General features: G+C 42.4%; 1 protein-coding gene, 1 long non-coding RNA gene and 1 other non-coding gene across 3 annotated transcripts in view; 1 reads left to right on the forward strand and 2 right to left on the reverse strand.

The window, feature by feature from the left end:
• Nucleotides 1-6,970: 6,970 nt before the first annotated feature.
• On the reverse strand, nt 6,971-7,242 carry LOC113648009. The gene has a single exon (XR_003441807.1). It is a non-coding gene; the product is annotated as a small Cajal body-specific RNA 13 (non-coding RNA).
• A 6,986-nt stretch (nt 7,243-14,228) lies between these two features.
• On the forward strand, nt 14,229-16,206 carry glrx5 (glutaredoxin 5 homolog (S. cerevisiae)). The gene is made up of 2 exons (XM_027155022.2): nt 14,229-14,636; nt 15,771-16,206. The coding sequence occupies exons 1-2, from the start codon at nt 14,369-14,371 to the stop codon at nt 15,941-15,943; spliced, it is 441 nt and encodes a 146-aa protein (XP_027010823.1). The 5' UTR covers nt 14,229-14,368; the 3' UTR covers nt 15,944-16,206.
• The window catches only part of LOC125139015, a 14,792-nt gene continuing 11,490 nt past the window's right edge, over nt 16,067-19,368 (reverse strand). Inside the window, exon 2 of the long non-coding RNA XR_007138124.1 lies at nt 16,067-16,126. This is a non-coding gene — a long non-coding RNA (uncharacterized LOC125139015). The remainder of the gene's footprint in view (nt 16,127-19,368) is intronic.

The raw sequence follows: 19,368 nt of genomic DNA on the forward strand, positions 1-19,368 counted from the left end.
AGCCTACACACTACACACACTACACACACTACACACACTACACACACCACACACACTACACTACACACACCACACACACTACACACACTACACACTACACACACTACACACACTACACACCACACACACTACACACACTACACACACTACATACACTACACACTACACATTACACTACACACACTACACACACTACACAACTACACACTGAACACTCGGCTCTACACACTACACACACTACACACTGAACACTCGGCACTACACACAACACACTATACACTCGGCACTGCACACTACACACAACACACTATACACTTGGCACTGCACACTACACACACAACACTCGGCACTATACACTACACACAACACACTATACACTCGGCACTGCACACTACACACAACACACTACACACACAACACTCTGCACTATACACTACACACTGAACACTCGGCTCTACACACTGCACAACATAAACTATATAACACACTATGTACAAGACACTACACACACACCACACACTGAATGGTACGCTCTACACACTATACAACACACAGAACGCTTGGTATGAACTTTACGAGAGTGAAACTCTCATTCTTCCAGACGGTGAGAGAACAGTGTGTAGCTCTTGTGTAGCTCTTGTGTAACTCTTGTGTAACTCTTGTGTAGCTCTTGTGAGAATGATGGAGTATTAAAGTGATGGTTTATTAGAGACCAAATCTTTAACCTCTTAACTTTCACCTCAATGTGAGATGCTGTGTTAATCCTCGTGTCTCAGTGAATCAGCTTCACTTTTGTCTCACTGAGGTCTTGATCCTCATGATGTTTGGAACTAAATGGACATAAAGAAGTGAAAAGGTGGTGATGGAGAGCTACAGCACCATCACCTGAGACGATGTTACTGACTTGTACTGATGAAGTCAGGATTATAGACTGGATTAAAGACTGGATTAAAGACTGGATTATAGACTGGATTAAAGACTGGATTATAGACTGGATTATAGACTGGATTAAAGACTGGATTATAGACTGGATTAAAGACTGGATTATAGACTGGATTATAGACTGGATTAAAGACTGGATTAAAGACTGGATTATAGACTGGATTAAAGACTGGATTATAGACTGGATTAAAGACTGGATTAAAGACTGGATTATAGACTGGATTATAGACTGGATTATAGACTGTTCTCTCCAGTCATGAACCCTGAAGCTAAAAGCTGAATATCTGTCACACCAGAAGACTGAAACACTGATCACTGCAGCTGACTGTGGAGTTAAACGCTGGGTTTTAATCTCAATCCGACTCTCCTTCATCGTGTCATTAACATCATGTGACATCATCATCATCATCTAAAAGATCAGAGCTGAAGTCTGGACTGTTCTTTGGGGACAGAGACAAGAAAAACTCCCAACAGTCCCAAAAAGTCATCAAAGCTTCTTTAAAGTCGGCTTGTAGAAGTGAAGCTTTAAATCAAGTCTCCATAAGAATCCATAAGTCCACTAAGTCCACCACTAAGAATGTCTATTACACACAAGTGTGTGTGTGTGTGTGTGTGTGTGTGTGTGTGATTTATTATAAGGCTGAGCTCTACTTTAAATTGCTTTAAAATAAATAAATAAAAGTCGAATATATTTATATTGTAATGACCTAAATCTGTTCATTCAGATAATGCAGTGAGTTTTTTTTATCTTTATCACTACAGATACTTACAGAAGTTCTCTCAGGTAAAATTGTGAAAAGTTCCAAACTCCACTTGTGTTTGTTTTCCTGTTGATCGATGTGTCTGACCCTGACCGAGCGACCGACCGGGCGAGCGAGAGAGAGAGACTGAACTCCAAACTTCTTTTCTTAGTAATCAGTGATGTCCCTTTAAATCTCCTTTTGGAATAAAACTCGTAGATCTTCCTGAACACAGATGTAGAGTTTTATATTACAGATTTAAGTGAAATGTGTTGTGTGAAAGTGCAGAGTGATTTATACAATAATCACATGTTCATAGTTATACAACAAGCTGAAGGATGTTCATGGTGTGGAGGTTTGGACTCAAAGTGCTGTGTATTAAACCAACAACAAAACTGTGTGTGTGTGTGTGTGTGTGTGTGTGTGTGTTTCAGGAGTCCAGCACAGAGTGTGTGTCGAGTCATTGTGAATTCTCTGGTGTGTAAATGTCTTTAGGTGACATATAAACACAGCCGTTCGGACCGGCGCTGGTTCTGAAGCTAAACACACGTGTTCAGTACACGTGTTCCAGACCACCTCTGGAATGAATTCTGGACTCACTGGTCTGATGTTCATTTTCCTGCACTGGGCTGTAAACTACCCCACTGTCTGCCCCAGAGCTCACACGAGGCATAATGCAGAGCAGGAGTCTAACATGAGGAAGGGTTAAAGAGTTAAAAGAAAATCTGTGACATAAATTAAAGTCAGCTTTTGCACTGGTGTGTGTGTGTGTGTGTGTGTGTGTGTGTGTGTGTGTGTGTGTGTGTGTGTGTGGCAACTCAGTGGTGATGTAATTACTGTGTTAAACAAACTTGTGTAAATGAATGACTGCTGTAAATAAAAATTAGGTGTTAATTAAATATTTTTACATGTTGTTGGTGTTAAAGAGACCGCTCTCTCCTGGATCAGGTCAGATTTGACATGATACAGAAATATGATGTCATGACATGATGCAGAAACACTAGGTCATGTGTTTATTACCTCTAGGTTGGATTATTGTAATACTTTACTGTCTGGATGTTCAGTAGGAGCAGAAACAAGCTCCAGTTAGTCCAGAACACAGCAGCTAGAGTCCTAACTAGAACCAGGAGATATGAACACATCACCTCTATCTTATCCTCACTGCATTGGCTTACAGTCAAGTTTCACACTGATTATAAAACACTATTACTGACTTATAAAGCACTTAATGGTTTTGAGGGGGGGGGGAGAAGGGGGGGCGGGAGGGGGAGGGAGAGAGGGTTGGAGAGAGAGGGGAGAGAGAGAAAGAGAGACAGAGAGGGAGAGAGAGACAGAGAGGGAGAGAGAGAGGGGGGGAGAGAGACAGAGAGGGGGGAGAGAGAGAGACAGAGAGGGAGAGAGGGGAGGACAGAGAGGGGGAGAGAGACAGAGAGGGAGAGAGAGACAGAGAGGGAGACAGAGAGGAGGAGAGAGAGACAGAGAGGGAGAGGGGGGGGGAGAGAGAGACAGAGAGAGAAAGAGAGAGGGGGGGAGAGAGACAGAGAGAGAAAGAGAGAGGGGGAGAGAGAGAGAGAATTGAATTGGAAAAAACTTTTCTTTTCAGTTGAAAGTCTTTACCAGATAATAAATGAAGACGTTTGTACAAATGGCAGTTCTTCATGGACAACACAACATGGTGCCGCTCGACACCACCAGGTTTCCCCAGAGAGGCTCTGTGTTTTATTTACACACGAAATCGATGAGGATTCTGGACTTTATCAGTGCTGTAGTTCTGTTATCTCATAGACTGAGCCAAATCTCCTGTGACATCATAAACGTACTGTTAACTGTTTTATTTGTGTTTTCCCCCAAATGCCCACCATTGTTAAAGAGACAAGGGCACTTTTATAAATTACCACCAAAAGAAGATGAACATATCTGTAAAACGCTGGTCATTAGTTTTAGTACGATTTACAACTGAAACACATAAAACCAGGCTGTGGTGTGAAAACCCAACCGAGCTACTAACACAAGGTTTGATTAAAGTGCGTGGGAACAGAGAACTGGTCTAACTTACTAGTGATATATCACCAGCAGCAGCATGAGCCAGGTCTACTGTGTTGGAGTTCTGTTAAAACTTCTCCAAATCTCACTTAGTTCGTGTTTTTCAACGATGTGCAGAAGTCTTATTCAGAAGGCAGGTGTAAAGTGTGATTAAAATCCCCACCGACACAGATACTTTTCTGTCACAGGTTTCTAAAACATTACATAGTATATTTAAGCCAGAGGTGTCAAGCTCAATGGCACAGGGGGCCAAAACTTAAAGCACACTGTAGGTCGTGGGCTGAACAGGATAAACGTTTATTAAACAGATAAAACTAAATGTTTTTTGAACATACAGTGATGCCTCGAGATACGAGTTTAATTCGTTCCGTGACTTTGCTCGCATCTCAAAACAACTTTCCTCTAAATGAACTGAAATCCCATTAATCCGTTCCAGCTCGCAAAATTCCACTCCAGTTGTTTTGTTTGTGTTTTGAATATGAAAATTGTTCAGTACAGTATTTATACATGACAAATATTGTATAAAAACACAGTAATAAAAGAGAATGTTAAAATAAACTGGTTTTACTTTACGGAAGATGCACACAGAGGTTGAGGGAGGAGTAAACAGGCGGAGGAGTAAACAGGCGGAGGAGTAAACAGGCGGAGGAGTAAACAGGTGGAGGAGTAAACAGGCGGAAGAGTAAACAGGCGGAGGAGTAAACAGGTGGAGGAGTAAACAGGTGGAGGAATTTTGTCTCGTACGTACACTTACACTTTTGCTCACTTACTCACTACTGTACACTCTTAATGCTACTTTACACTTAAATGGAACTTTTACACTAAACGTCACTAAAATTAACGAACTTAAATCGAGCATGGCGTTAGTTCAGGCAGGCCACGTCGTCAAGCGCGCATCAGCTGTTAATCAGCTGTCCATGAAGCGCACCACTCCGGTTACCACATCCATATTACCCGACAATTTAAATTCCCAATCATAGAGTCGCTCTAGCGCTTCGCTGCTGCCGCGATCTAAACTCCCTCCTCCAACCCCGACTCCACCGAGCCGGAACTCGCGTTCCTTGTACCAGTTTACGTCATAAATCTCCACATATTTCTCTCTCTCTCTCTAATTATTTAATTATTTATTTATCCATTCATTCATTTACTACTTTACAAAAACGCGTAAGCGAGCAAACCTAATACATGATTAGTGGTCCTGTATATGGGGGTCTATACTATTTTCAGAGCACACGTGGTTGTTGAGGGTCTTTGTTTCGGCGGTGGCTCAGATGCTCGTATCTCAAAAATTTGCTCATATATCAAGACAAAAACTTGGTCGAATCACAGCTCGTATCTCAAAAATTCGTATGTCAAGGCCTCACTGTAAATATGAATAAAAACAGACAGGCATATTATTCCAGAATAAATAAACTTAAACTTTATATAACTTCATCAAAATATCTCTTGTCAAAATGATACAAGTTACAACGACGAACATGCCGCAAAAAATGATGCTTTTCTGCAAAAGTAAAAATAACAAATCAAAACATTCAGTTTTCTTTGCTATTGTGCCATTTTATAAAAAATACATTTAAACTTAAAATCTTTAAATATTTTGCTCTCCATAAAATCTGTCAAAATCATACAAATTCAAAATATGAGCAGGGTCCAAAAAAACCTGGAAATATAAATAACATTTGTGCTGTTAAGGCAAAAATATAAAAATAACAAATCAAAACATTCAGTGTTTTTTTGCTGGATGCTTGGCATCTTGGCACCAAGTTTAGCTTTGGTGTGTTTAGGTTGTGTGTGTTTAGGTTGTGTGTTTAGGTTGTGTGTTGTGGACATTCTCAGGATGGACTGCAGGTCTTCATCAGTGACACGACTCCTGTGTGATGTTTTGTTCATCTTCATCACTGAGATCAGCTTCTCACACAGACATGTGCTACTGAGCATGCACAAGGTGCACAAGCAAGGGTTTGTCTTTACATTAGGGTTGTACTGTTAGGGACGAGGGTATGTCTTTACATTAGGGTTGTACTGTTAGGGACGAGGGTATGTCTTTACATTAGGGTTGTACTGTTAGGGACGAGGGTATGTCTTTACATTAGGGTTGTACTGTTAGGGACGAGGGTATGTCTTTACATTAGGGTTGTACTGTTAGGGACAAGGGTATGTCTTTACATTAGGGTTGTACTGTTAGGGACGAGGGTATGTCTTTACATTAGGGTTGTACGGTTAGGGACGAGTTTGTCTTTACATTAGGGTTGTACTGTTAGGGACGAGGGTATGTCTTTACATTAGGGTTGTACTGTTAGGGACGAGGGTATGTCTTTACATTAGGGTTGTACTGTTAGGGACGAGGGTATGTCTTTACATTAGGGTTGTACTGTTAGGGACGAGGGTATGTCTTTACATTAGGGTTGTACTGTTAGGGACAAGGGTATGTCTTTACATTAGGGTTGTACTGTTAGGGACGAGGGTATGTCTTTACATTAGGGTTGTACGGTTAGGGACGAGTTTGTCTTTACATTAGGGTTGTACTGTTAGGGACGAGGGTATGTCTTTACATTAGGGTTGTACTGTTAGGGACGAGGGTATGTCTTTACATTAGGGTTGTACTGTTAGGGACAAGGGTATGTCTTTACATTAGGGTTGTACTGTTAGGGACGAGGGTATGTCTTTACATTAGGGTTGTACGGTTAGGGACGAGTTTGTCTTTACATTAGGGTTGTACTGTTAGGGACGAGGGTATGTCTTTACATTAGGGTTGTACTGTTAGGGACGAGGGTATGTCTTTACATTAGGGTTGTACTGTTAGGGACGAGTTTGTCTTTACATTAGGGTTGTACTGTTAGGGACAAGTTTGTCTTTGCATTGTGTTGCATTATGGGATCTGTAGTTTGGGTGTTATCAGCGCTTCATATCGCCGGGTCATTAATAACAATAATAATAGATCTATATAAAGTGAACTCTGGGCCTGGATATAATTTTACGCCAGGCCAGATGTGGCAAGCGGGCCTTGAGTTTGACACCAATGATCTAAGCTATTGTTTCCACTGGGGAGCCTGGAGCATACACACAGATTAAAACTATACCATGGTCCGAACTTTGTGTGTGTGTGTGTGTGTGTGAGAGAGAGAGAGAGAGAGAGAGAGAGAGAGAGAGAGAGAGAGAGAGAGAGAGAGAGAGAGAGAGGGCACATAAAGCCAGAGTTGGAGGTGTAGTGTGTAGGTGACCGGTGTGTGTCAGTGTTACAGAGACAGTGTGTCAGTGTGAAGTGTCTGAAAGGCGAGCTCATCCTCACAGGCAATATCTCACTGCTCATCTTTCCTCTTCCTGTCTGTGGATGAGTAACGGTATGAGTAGAACCGCCACCACCGTGGAACAAACAGGGTTCTGATTGTCAGAAAAATATCGCACGGAAAATCTCCAGAGCTCTGGAGCTCCGCCTTTTCTTCTTCTGTTCCTCTGCGCAGTCCTGCGAGATCACGGCCACAAGTCAGAACCGGAGCAGAAGCAGGAGCTGCAGCCTCACCCACACAGGCTCTCGCACACACTTTCACAGTCTCTCATGCACACTCGCACAGTCTCCCATGCACAGTCTCTAGCGCACACCCGCACACTCTCTCACAGTGTGTGACTTTCCAAGATGGCGGTGCGTCGCCTGATACTGGGAACCAGGAGAGGGGACACCAAAAGCGGAAGCGCGGTAAGCAGATGGATGTCCGTGGTAGGCTTAAAACAAACCCTAGCCAGCCGGCTGCCCGTCCATTCTACTATCTAATGTTCGCTCCCTGGACAATAAACTGGACTACATCCGAATTGAAACCACTACACAGCGAGAGTTTAGAAACTGCTGTATCTTTGTTTTCACAGAGACGAGGCTAGATGGGCTCGCCTCGTTTAGAGCAGACAGAAATGCAACTCTGTGTGGTAAGACCCGCGGTGGTGGTGTGTGTGTGTTTACATCAACGCGGAATGGTGTACAAACTCTGTGCTTGTTTCTAGTTACTGCTCATCACTAGTGACGTTTGTGACTGTCAGATGCAGGACATTTTATTTATCATGAGAATTCACCAAAGTTTTCATTGTTTACATTCCCCCCAGTCCTAATGCTAAAGAGGCGCTAATGCTAAAGAGGCACTAAGTGGGCTATACGGAGCTATTAGCGATCTACAGAATGTTCACCCTGACAGACTGTTTATCATCGTGGAAGATTTCAATCATATAAATCTCAAGTCAGTGCTCCCTAAATTCCATCAGTATGTAGATTTCACAATGAGAGCTGAAAACCCGGAGCCCCACCCACACCTTGGCTACTGTGGCAGGGCATAGAGGTGATCATGAACTACAAGACAGCTTTACCTGCCTGTAATAGTTATGCCTCCCTCTCAGATGCACTGAACGCCTTCTATGCTTAGTTTGAGGTGCAGAACGACGTAACAGGAAGGGAGACTGGACCCCCTACAGTTCGCATATCGTCCAAACCGCTCCACACACGATGCCATTGTCCCGGCCCTCCATTTACCTCTCACCCACCTGGACAATAAAGACACTTATGTACGAATGCTGTTCATAGACTTTAGTTCAGTATTCAATACAATCATCCCTCAGCACCTGATTGGGAAGCTGAGCTGCTGGGACTAAACACCTCCCTCTGCAACTGGATCCTGGACTTCCTGACTGGGAGACCTCAGTCAGTCCGGATCAGGAACAGCATCTCCAGCACCACCACACTGAACACTGGAGCTCCTCAAGGCTGCGTGCTCAGTCCACTGCTGTTCACTCTGCTGACTCACAACTGTGCAGCAATACACAAATCGAACCATATCATTAAATTTTACAGATGACACGACCATGGTGGGTCTCATCAGCAAGAACGACAAGTCAGCATACAGAGAGGAGGTGCAACAGCTAACTACCTGGTGTAGAACCAACAACCTGTCTCTGAATGTTGATAAAACTAAAGAGATGGTAACAGAGCAACCACTCTCCTCTGAACATCGACAGATCATCTGTAGAGATCATCAAGAGCACCACAATTTTTGGTGTTCATCTAGCAGGAGAACTTCACCTGGTCACTCAACAGCAGCTCCATCACCAAGAAAGCCCAGCAGCGTCTCTACTTCTTACGAAGGCTGAGAAAGGCACATCTCCCTCCCCCCATCCTGACCATGTTCTACAGGACCATTGAGAGCATCCTGAGCAGCTGCATCACTGTCTGGTTTGGGAACTGTACGATCTCGGATCGCAAGACCCTGCAGGGGATAGTGAGGACAGCTGAGAAGATCATTGGGGTCTCTCTTCCCTCGATCATGGACACTTACCCCACACGCTGCATTCGCAAAGCATTGTTGACCCCACACACACTTTACCCCACACACCCCACACTTTACCCCTCACACACACTTCACCCTACTTCCGTCTGGAAAAAGGTACCGAAGCATTCGGGCCCTCACAACCAGACTGTGTAACAGTTTCATCAGTCTCACACTGTTGTCTTGTGTCTCACACTGTTGTCTTGTGTCTCACACTGTCTTCTTGTCTTGTGTCTCACACTGTCTTCTTGTCTTGTGCCTCACACTGTCTTCTTGTCTTGTGCCTCACACTGTTGTCTTGTGTCTCACACTGTTGTCTTGTGTCTCACACTGTCTTCTTGTCTTGTGTCTCACACTGTCTTCTTGTCTTGTGTCTCACACCGTTGTCTTGTGTCTCACACTGTTGTCGTGTGTCTCACACTGTTGTCTTGTGTCTCACTGTCTTCTTGTCTTGTGTCTCACACTGTGTACACCAGGTTGTACAGATACACTTTATGTGTCTAGGACTAACTTACTTCAGTCTTTATCTCGTGTTGTTCTCTGTAGCTCCCTGGTCCTGGAGGAACGTCGTCTCATATCACTGTGTACTGTGTCACATATATATGGTGTAAATGACCATAATAGCTCCTTGACTTCTCACACACACACACACACACACACACACACACACACACACACACACACACACACACACACACACACACACACACAGTTAGTCTCCATGTGTAAGAGTCGTTTTTCAGACTTTTCCTCATTTATTTGTGTTATATTATTTAAATAATAAATACAGAGGTTCCCATTTCACAGCTCGAGTCTTTAATGTTTGTTAAGAAACTAAAACATTCTCTTGTTTTTAAAATGTGATAATTATGGGTTTATTTTATTCTTTTTAAATGATGTTTTATTTCATAGTTATGAGTAAAATCTAACACAAAACCACAACCTCACACACACCCACAACCTCACACACACCCACAACCTCACACACACCTACAACCTCACACACACCTACAACCTCACATACCCACACACACCTACAACCTCACATACCCACACACACCCACAACCTCACACACACACACACACACACACACCCACAACCTCACACACACACCAACCCACAACCTCACACACACACACACCAACCCACAACCTCACACACACACCCACAACCTCACACACACACACCCACAACCTCACACACACACACACACACACACACACCCACAACCTCGCACACACACAACCTCACACACACACACCCACATACAACAACTACACACAAAACCACACACACACACCCTCACACACACACCCACCCACAACCTCACACACACCCACACACACCCACCCACAACATCACACACACACAACCTCACACACACACAACCTCACACACACACAACCTCACACACACACAACCTCACACACACACACACACACACAACCTCACACACACACACACACAACAACTACACACAAAACCACACACACCCACAAACTCACACACACACACCCACCCACAAACTCACACACACACCCACCCACCCACACACACACACCCACAACCTCACACACACCCACAACCTCACACACACGCACCCACAACCTCACACACACGCACCCACAACCTCACACACACACGCACCCACAACCTCACACACACACGCACCCACAACCTCACACACACACGCACCAACAACCTCACACACACGCACCCACAACCTCACACCCACAACCTCACACCCACACACCCGCAACCTCACACACACACGCACGCACCCACAACCTCACACACACACGCACGCACCCACAACCTCACACACACACGCACGCACCCACAACCTCACACACACACGCACGCACCCACAACCTCACACACACACGCACGCACCCACAACCTCACACACACGCACCCACACACCCACAACCTCACACACACACGCACCCACAACCTCACACACACCACGCAACCCACAACCTCACACACCCACACGCACCCACAACTCCACCACACACGCCACCCACAACCTCACAACACACGCCCCACACACCCCAACCTCCACACCTACACGCACCACCACAACACTCACTAACACACGCACCCACAATCCAGCACTACACCCACGCCACCCACAACCTCACACCCACAACCTCACACCCACACACCCGCAACCTCACACACACACGCACGCACCCACAACCTCACACACACACGCACGCACCCACAACCTCACACACACACGCACGCACCCACAACCTCACACACACACGCACCCACAACCTCACACACACACGCACCCACAACCTCACACACACACGCACCCACAACCTCACACACACGCACCCACAACCTCACACACACACGCCCACAACAGCTCACACACACGCACCCCACAACCTCACACACCACCCACACCCCACAACCTCACACACACACGCACCCACAACCTCACACACACACGCACCCACAACCTCACACACACACGCACCCACAACCTCACACACACACGCACCCACAACCTCACACACACGCACCCACAACCTCACACACACGCACCCACAACCTCACACACACGCACCCACAACCTCACACACACGCACCCACAACCTCACACACACACACACCCACAACCTCACACACACACACACCCACAACCTCACACACACACACACCCACAACCTCACACACACACACACCCACAACCTCACACACACACACACCCACACCCTCACACACACACACCCTCACACACACACACACACCCTCACACACACACACACACCCTCACACACACCCTCACACACACCCACACACACACCCACAACCTCACACCCACAACCTCTCACACACACACAACCTCACACACACACACACACAGACAACCACAACCTCACACACACACACAACCATAACCTCACACACACACAACCACAACCTCACACACACACACACACACACACACACAACCACAACCTCACACACACACACACACACAACCACAACCTCACACACACACACACAACCACAACCTCACTCACAAACCACAACCTCACTCTCATACACCACAACCTCACTCTCACAAACCACAACCTCACACACAGACTCACACACACACAACCTCACACACACACACACAACCACAACCTCACACACACACACACAACCACAACCTCACACACACACACACAACCACAACCTCACACACACACACACACAACCACAACCTCACACACACACAACCACAACCTCACACACACACACAACCACAACCTCACACACACAACCACAACCTCACACACACACATACAACAACCTCACACACACACATACAACAACCTCACACACACACATACAACAACCTCACACACACACAACCACAACCTCACACACACACATACAACAACTACACACGAAACCACACAACAACTACACACACACATACAACTACACATACACACACACCACACTACACACACAACAACTACACACACCACACTACACACACAACCACACACATACACAAAACCCCACAACTACACACACACACACACAGACACGACCACAATCTGTATAAAATAATAAGTATATTTATAGAAATTATTTTTATAGAAAGCAAATCTGAAATGCTCCATAAAGTTTTTGAATATTTATATAAACCATAATAAATATATATAATAAATAAACAATATAAACACTGATATAAACACTGATATAAATAATATAAACACTGATATAAACACAGATATATACGATATAAACGATATAAACAGATATAAACACAGATATAAACAGATATAAACACAGATATATACGATATAAACACATATATACGATATAAACACTGATATAAACAGATATAAACGATATAAACACTGATATAAACACTGATATAAACGATATGAACACTGATATAAACACTGATATAAACACTGATATAAACACTGATATAAACACTGATATAAACACTGATATAAACACTGATATAAACACTGATATAAACACTGATATAAACGATATAAACACTGATATAAACGATATAAACGCTGATATAAACGATAAACACTGATATAAACACTGATATAAACACTGATATAAACGATATAAACACTGATATAAACAATATAAACACTGATATAAACGATATAAACGATATAAACACTGATATAAACGATATAAACACTGATATAAACGATATAAACACTGATATAAACGATATAAACACTGATATAAACGATATAAACACTGATATAAACGATATAAACACTGATATAATCGATATAAACGATATAAACACTGATATAAACGATATAAACACTGATATAATCGATATAAACACTGATATAATCGATATAAACGATATAAACACTGATATAAACGATATAAACACTGATATAAACGATATAAACATTGATATAATCGATATAAACATTGATATAATCGTTATAAACGATATAAACACTGATATAAACGATATAAACACTGATATAAACGATATAAACACTGATATAAACGATATAAACACTGATATAAACGATATAAACACTGATATAAACGATATAAACGATATAAACACTGATATAAACGATATAAACGATATAAACACTGATATAAACACTGATATAAACACTGATATAAACACTGATATAAACACTGATATAAACGATATAAACACTGATATAAACGATATAAACACTGATATAAACGATATAAACGATATAAACACTGATATAAACACTGATATAAACGATATAAACACTGATATAAACACTGATATAAACACTGATATAAACACTGATATAAACACTGATACCTGTTTAACTCCACATCAATTCTTAACTGTCAATATTCACGGTAATACCGGATACATTTTGAAGGTGAACCGGAAGTTACATTCAACAGTTTATAACCGGAAGCACTTCCTTAGTATATTTATTTTTAATAAAATCACCAAGGTGAATCCGGTTAAAACATGATTTTTACACATACATTTTTAAACACTAAACACTAAACACTAAACACTAAATACCTGCTCGTTAATTTAATAAAAGTGGTAATAAACGCGATAAAAGCTTATTCGTGCGTGCTGATATGATTAGATCAGTGAACGGTACTCCTTATGATTGACGTTGAGTTTAGCCAATTATAAATGAGCAGAATACCACGTCAGCCAATAGAATTCGTTTTCTGTGTTTAAGGGCGGGGTTTCGTGGCGGAAGCTCGGCACAGATCTCAGCAGTATAAACAGTTTGTGTGAGTTGTCCATCAGACACCGGGGCATTAATACAGGGGTATAAACACAGGGGTATAAACACCGGATATAAACACCGGATATAAACATGTATAACGTGTTAAACAGCGTGATTAGACAGACCGCGCGGGCAGTCAGCAGGAGCTCTGCGCGCTCCATGTGTTCATCAACCTCAGAAGAAGTGCTGAAGAACCTGGATGTCCTGGTGAAGAAGGACAAAGTGGTGGTGTTCATGAAGGGGACTCCGGGGCAGCCCATGTGTGGCTTCAGTAACGCCGTGGTGCAGATACTCAGGATGCACGGAGTGGACGAGTACACTGCTTATAACGTGTTAGATAACCAGGAGCTCAGACAAGGTCAATACACACTACATATACACTACACATACACACTATACACACACAGTACACTGCTTATAACGTGTTAGATAACCAGGAGCTCAGACAAGGTCAATACACACTACATATACACTACATACACACTATACACACACAGTACACTGCTTATAACGTGTTAGATAACCAGGAGCTCAGACAAGGTCAATACACACTACATATACACTACATACACTACACATACACACTACACACACACAGTACACTGCTTATAACGTGTTAGATAACCAGGAGCTCAGACAAGGTCAATACACACTACATATACACTACATACACACTATACACACACAGTACACTGCTTATAACGTGTTAGATAACCAGGAGCTCAGACAAGGTCAATACACACTACATATACACTACATACACTACACACACACAGTACACTGCTTATAACGTGTTAGATAACCAGGAGCTCAGACAAGGTCAATACACACTACATATACACTACACACACTGTACACACACTATACACATAGTACACTGCTGACCAGTAAATTAACTCTGAAGTCTAACATGATGAACGGTTGGATTAGGGAGTTGAATTATCTTCAAATGATCACAGCTAATTACCAGTAACATCCCTGCAAATTACCAGTAACATCCCTGCAAATTACCAGTAACATCCCTGTAAGGACTGGTAAGGACGTGAGATCTGACCACAGGGTGGAGGGTGTGGCCACGGCAAGTTTATCAGACACATACAGATGTGAAAGGGTGTTCACATTAACCCCCTCACACACACACACACACACACACACACACACACACAATACAAAGCATTGTTCACATCATTCTACACTCTGTCCCTAACATCACACTATAATATCTCTGCAGGTCTGTGATTAATAATATCATGAGTCTTAATTCACACACACACACACACACACACACACACACACACACACACAATACAAAGCATTGTTCACATCATTCTACACTCTGTCCCTAACATCACACTATAATATCTCTGCAGGTCTGTGATTAATAATATCATGAGTCTTAATTCACACACACACACACACACACACACACACACACACACTGTAACTGTTCTTTATGTGATTATTGATGTGTATGTTGTGTGTCCTGCTGCAGGTGTGAAGTCCTTCTCCAACTGGCCCACGATTCCTCAGGTCTTCTTTAACGGAGAGTTTGTTGGTGGATGTGACATTTTACTGCAGATGCATCAGAGTGGAGACCTGGTGGAGGAACTGGAAAAACTGGGCATCAGATCAGCACTGCTCGACAAACAGACCCCCTCCAACTAGTGTGTGTGTGTGTGTGTGTGTGTGTGTGTGTGTGTGTACACAGTATCATAGTATCTTCATAAATCAGTCTATATACTGGGATTTTTGTAATCAATAACACTGATGTGTGTGTTCATGTTGTACAATTACTGGTGTGTGTGTGTGTGTGTGTGTGTGTGTGTGTGTGTGTGTGTGTGTGTGTGTCTGTGAACTTTATCAATAAAAATTAATTAATTTGCTCTGTATTTGCCTGATTTTGAATAAATACTCAGAGAAGATCAATACAATTATTTATCCAAAATGATGTTCTGTAAATATTAAAATAGCATGGACAAAAGTTTAACATCTAAATGACAGGTTTAACATTTTAATTATTATGACTATATTAAAGTATTTATAGAAAATGTTCTGTTTAAATTGTAAAGGTACATAAATGTAATCAAACTGCCTCAAAATCTGACCTGAGTCTTCTGCTGCCTCGAGCTGTGACCTCTCCAGACTTCCTGAAATTCCAGTTGGATCATGTAGGATTACTGTAACATTGTGTGTGTGTGTGTGTGTGTGTGTGTCTGTCTGTGTGAATGTGTGTAGTATAAGTGACTGAAACATAGGAAGTCTCTTGACACTGAGTATTGTGGACTTATTGTGAGACCCCCCCCCCCCCCATGGGGGGCCTGCCCAGTGCAGTCGAGTCGAGTCGAGTCGGGTCGGGTTCACTCTGTCCTGAAGTGGTTATAAACCAAACTGTTCACATAGACCTTAAACTCCAGAGACATTTAAAAAGGAGGTGAATTGTTGGAAATCAATAATTTATTAGTATTAAGTAATTATTCAGTAATAAGGATTTAAAAAAAAAAATACGTTTACATTTTGTTTGGGATGATTTTAGAGCCAAGAAACTTTCTTTTCATTCGAAGTTGGTGGGGTTTTGGCAAAAGTGCGATTTAAACAGTTTTGTCAGCAGTTTGCTCTCAAAAGCTCTAAAGAATTAAAGACCAAAATAATCAAACTGCAAGAACTAACAGAATCCATACAAGATCAAAAATATACAGAGCTCTTCTCTAGAAGAAAGACTAAATTGGCTGAAGTTCTCTGTGTTAAGGCACAGCGGGCTCTGGTCCGGTCCAGGTTCCACATGGACACACCATCTAAACCAGGGGTGTCAAACTCTGGCCCACGGTGTAATTATATTTGCCCCTTGAGATCATATCAGATGTGCATTACAGCTGACTAGCCGCATGCTACGCTAACACTACATATCCCAGAATGCCTTGCTGCTGTATTGACGCGTAGTCACGAACAGCAATTGCCCCTCATTCTCTGTTGGCAGTCGTTAACAACCCTGTTACAGTCACATGGGGCAAGTTAATTCACCCTCCACAAAAATGTCCAAACGACAGATGGACAATAGGAGCTTACAGGACAGGAGGGAGACAGATTATCTGTTCACGTATATAAAGGACAGAGCTGTTTGTGTTGTGTGCTAACGGTGCTAACGTGTCTGTAACAGAAGTATATAACATAAGAAGACACTATGACACGAAACATTATGAGAAGGACCAGGGGTCTCATTTATAAAACCGTGCGTACGCCCACCTGTAAGCAATGTTCCCTAGATGGGCGTACGTGAACCAGCCTCAAGTCCCGCCCTGTACACGCCCATTTTTAACCATAAATAGTGAATGCAAATCAGTGCGCGGGCACGAGAGTGGTCCTCGTTATAATGAGTTTCCTCTGCGCTCTGTGTGTTTAATAATGGGGTGAGGAGCAGCGTCTCAGGGGTAGTCACTGTCGCCTGCAGGTTATAATTATATATAAAACATCATTGTTATAATTATATTAAAAACAAAATTGTTACAGTTTCTACTTTTTAATATTGTTAAACTCACCAAGAAGCCAGCCATCATGTACTGCGCCTGCATTTAGTCTGTTCCCTACACTTATGTGTCAATGTAAAGGGATCATGTGTTGAACCAGGCCAGCGTGCCACAATGTTTGTGGGGGTCGTGTTGGAGTCACATATGATTTACACATTAATAGAATGCACATGCTTTCTGTTAACATAAGCAAAGTCATTCTCTCTCTCTCTCTCTCTCTCTCTCTCTCTCTCTCTCTCTCTCTCTCTCTCTCTCTCTCTCTCTCTCTTATATGTATATATTTTACACTGGCATTATGATTGTTGTCATAATCTGATCCTTAGAAATATTCACTAATCCAGAAAATCTTCTACAAAACCCACCATTTACAGCAGGTCTAAAGGCTAAATAACAGGATTTAAACTCCAGGAAACACAGTTACTGTTAGTGTTGGTGTTAGTGTTGGTGTTAGTGTTACTGTTAGTGTTACTGTTAGTGTTGGTGTTAGTGTTACTGTTAGTGTTACTGTTAGTGTTGGTGTTAGTGTTGGTGTTAGTGTTACTGTTAGTGTTGGTGTTAGTGTTACTGTTAGTGTTGGTGTTAGTGTTACTGTTAGTGTTGGTGTTAGTGTTACTGTTAGTGTTACTGTTAGTGTGACTGTTAGTGTTACTGTTAGTGTTACTGTTAGTGTTACTGTTAGTGTTGGTGTTAGTGTTGGTGTTAGTGTTACTGTTAGTGTTACTGTTAGTGTTACTGTTAGTGTTGGTGTTAGTGTTGGTGTTAGTGTTACTGTTAGTGTTGGTGTTAGTGTTACTGTTAGTGTTGGTGTTACTGTTAGTGTTGGTGTTAGTGTTGGTGTTAGTGTTGGTGTTAGTGTTACTGTTAGTGTTACTGTTAGTGTTGGTGTTAGTGTTATTGTTGGTGTTAGTGTTACTGTGTGTTGGGGTTAGTGTTACTGTTAGTGTTGGGGTTAGTGTTAGTGTTACTGTTAGTGTTGGTGTTGGAGTTAGTGTTGGTGTTAGTTTTGGGGTTATTGTTGGTGTTAGTGTTACTGTTAGTGTTGGTGTTAGTGTTGGTGTTAGTGTTACTGTTAGTGTTGGGGTTGGTGTTAGTGTTATTGTTATTGTTGGTGTTAGTGTTACTGTTAGTGTTGGTGTTAGTGTTGGTGTTAGTGTTACTGTTAGTGTTGGGGTTGGTGTTAGTGTTATTGTTATTGTTGGTGTTAGTGTTACTGTTATTGTTGGTGTTACTGTTAGTATTGGAGTTGGTATTAGTGTTACTGTTAGTGTTGGTGTTAGTGTTACTGTTAGTGTTGGAGTTGGTGTTAGTGTTACTGTTAGTGTTACTGTTAGTGTTGGTGTTAGTGTTAGTGTTAGTGTTACTGTTAGTGTTGCTGTTAGTGTTGGGGTTAGTGTTAGTGTTACTGTTAGTGTTGCTGTTATTGTTACTGTTAGTGTTAGTGTTACTGTTAGTGTTAGTGTTACTGTTAGTGTTGGTGTTAGTGTTAGTGTTAGTGTTACTGTTAGTGTTGCTGTTAGTGTTGGGGTTAGTGTTAGTGTTACTGTTAGTGTTGCTGTTATTGTTACTGTT

The sequence above is a fragment of the Tachysurus fulvidraco genome, chromosome 16 (assembly GCF_022655615.1).
Source record: "Tachysurus fulvidraco isolate hzauxx_2018 chromosome 16, HZAU_PFXX_2.0, whole genome shotgun sequence".
In the NCBI taxonomy this organism is placed as follows: domain Eukaryota; kingdom Metazoa; phylum Chordata; class Actinopteri; order Siluriformes; family Bagridae; genus Tachysurus; species Tachysurus fulvidraco.

Excerpts from the sequence above, each read along its gene's own strand:
- glrx5 (XM_027155022.2), top strand. The coding sequence starts at position 14,369 with ATGTATAACGTGTTAAACAGCGTGATTAGACAGACCGCGCGGGCAGTC. Across the intron at positions 14,637-15,770 it reads TAACCAGGAGCTCAGACAAG|GTGTGAAGTCCTTCTCCAAC; the intron begins GTCAATACACAC and ends GTCCTGCTGCAG.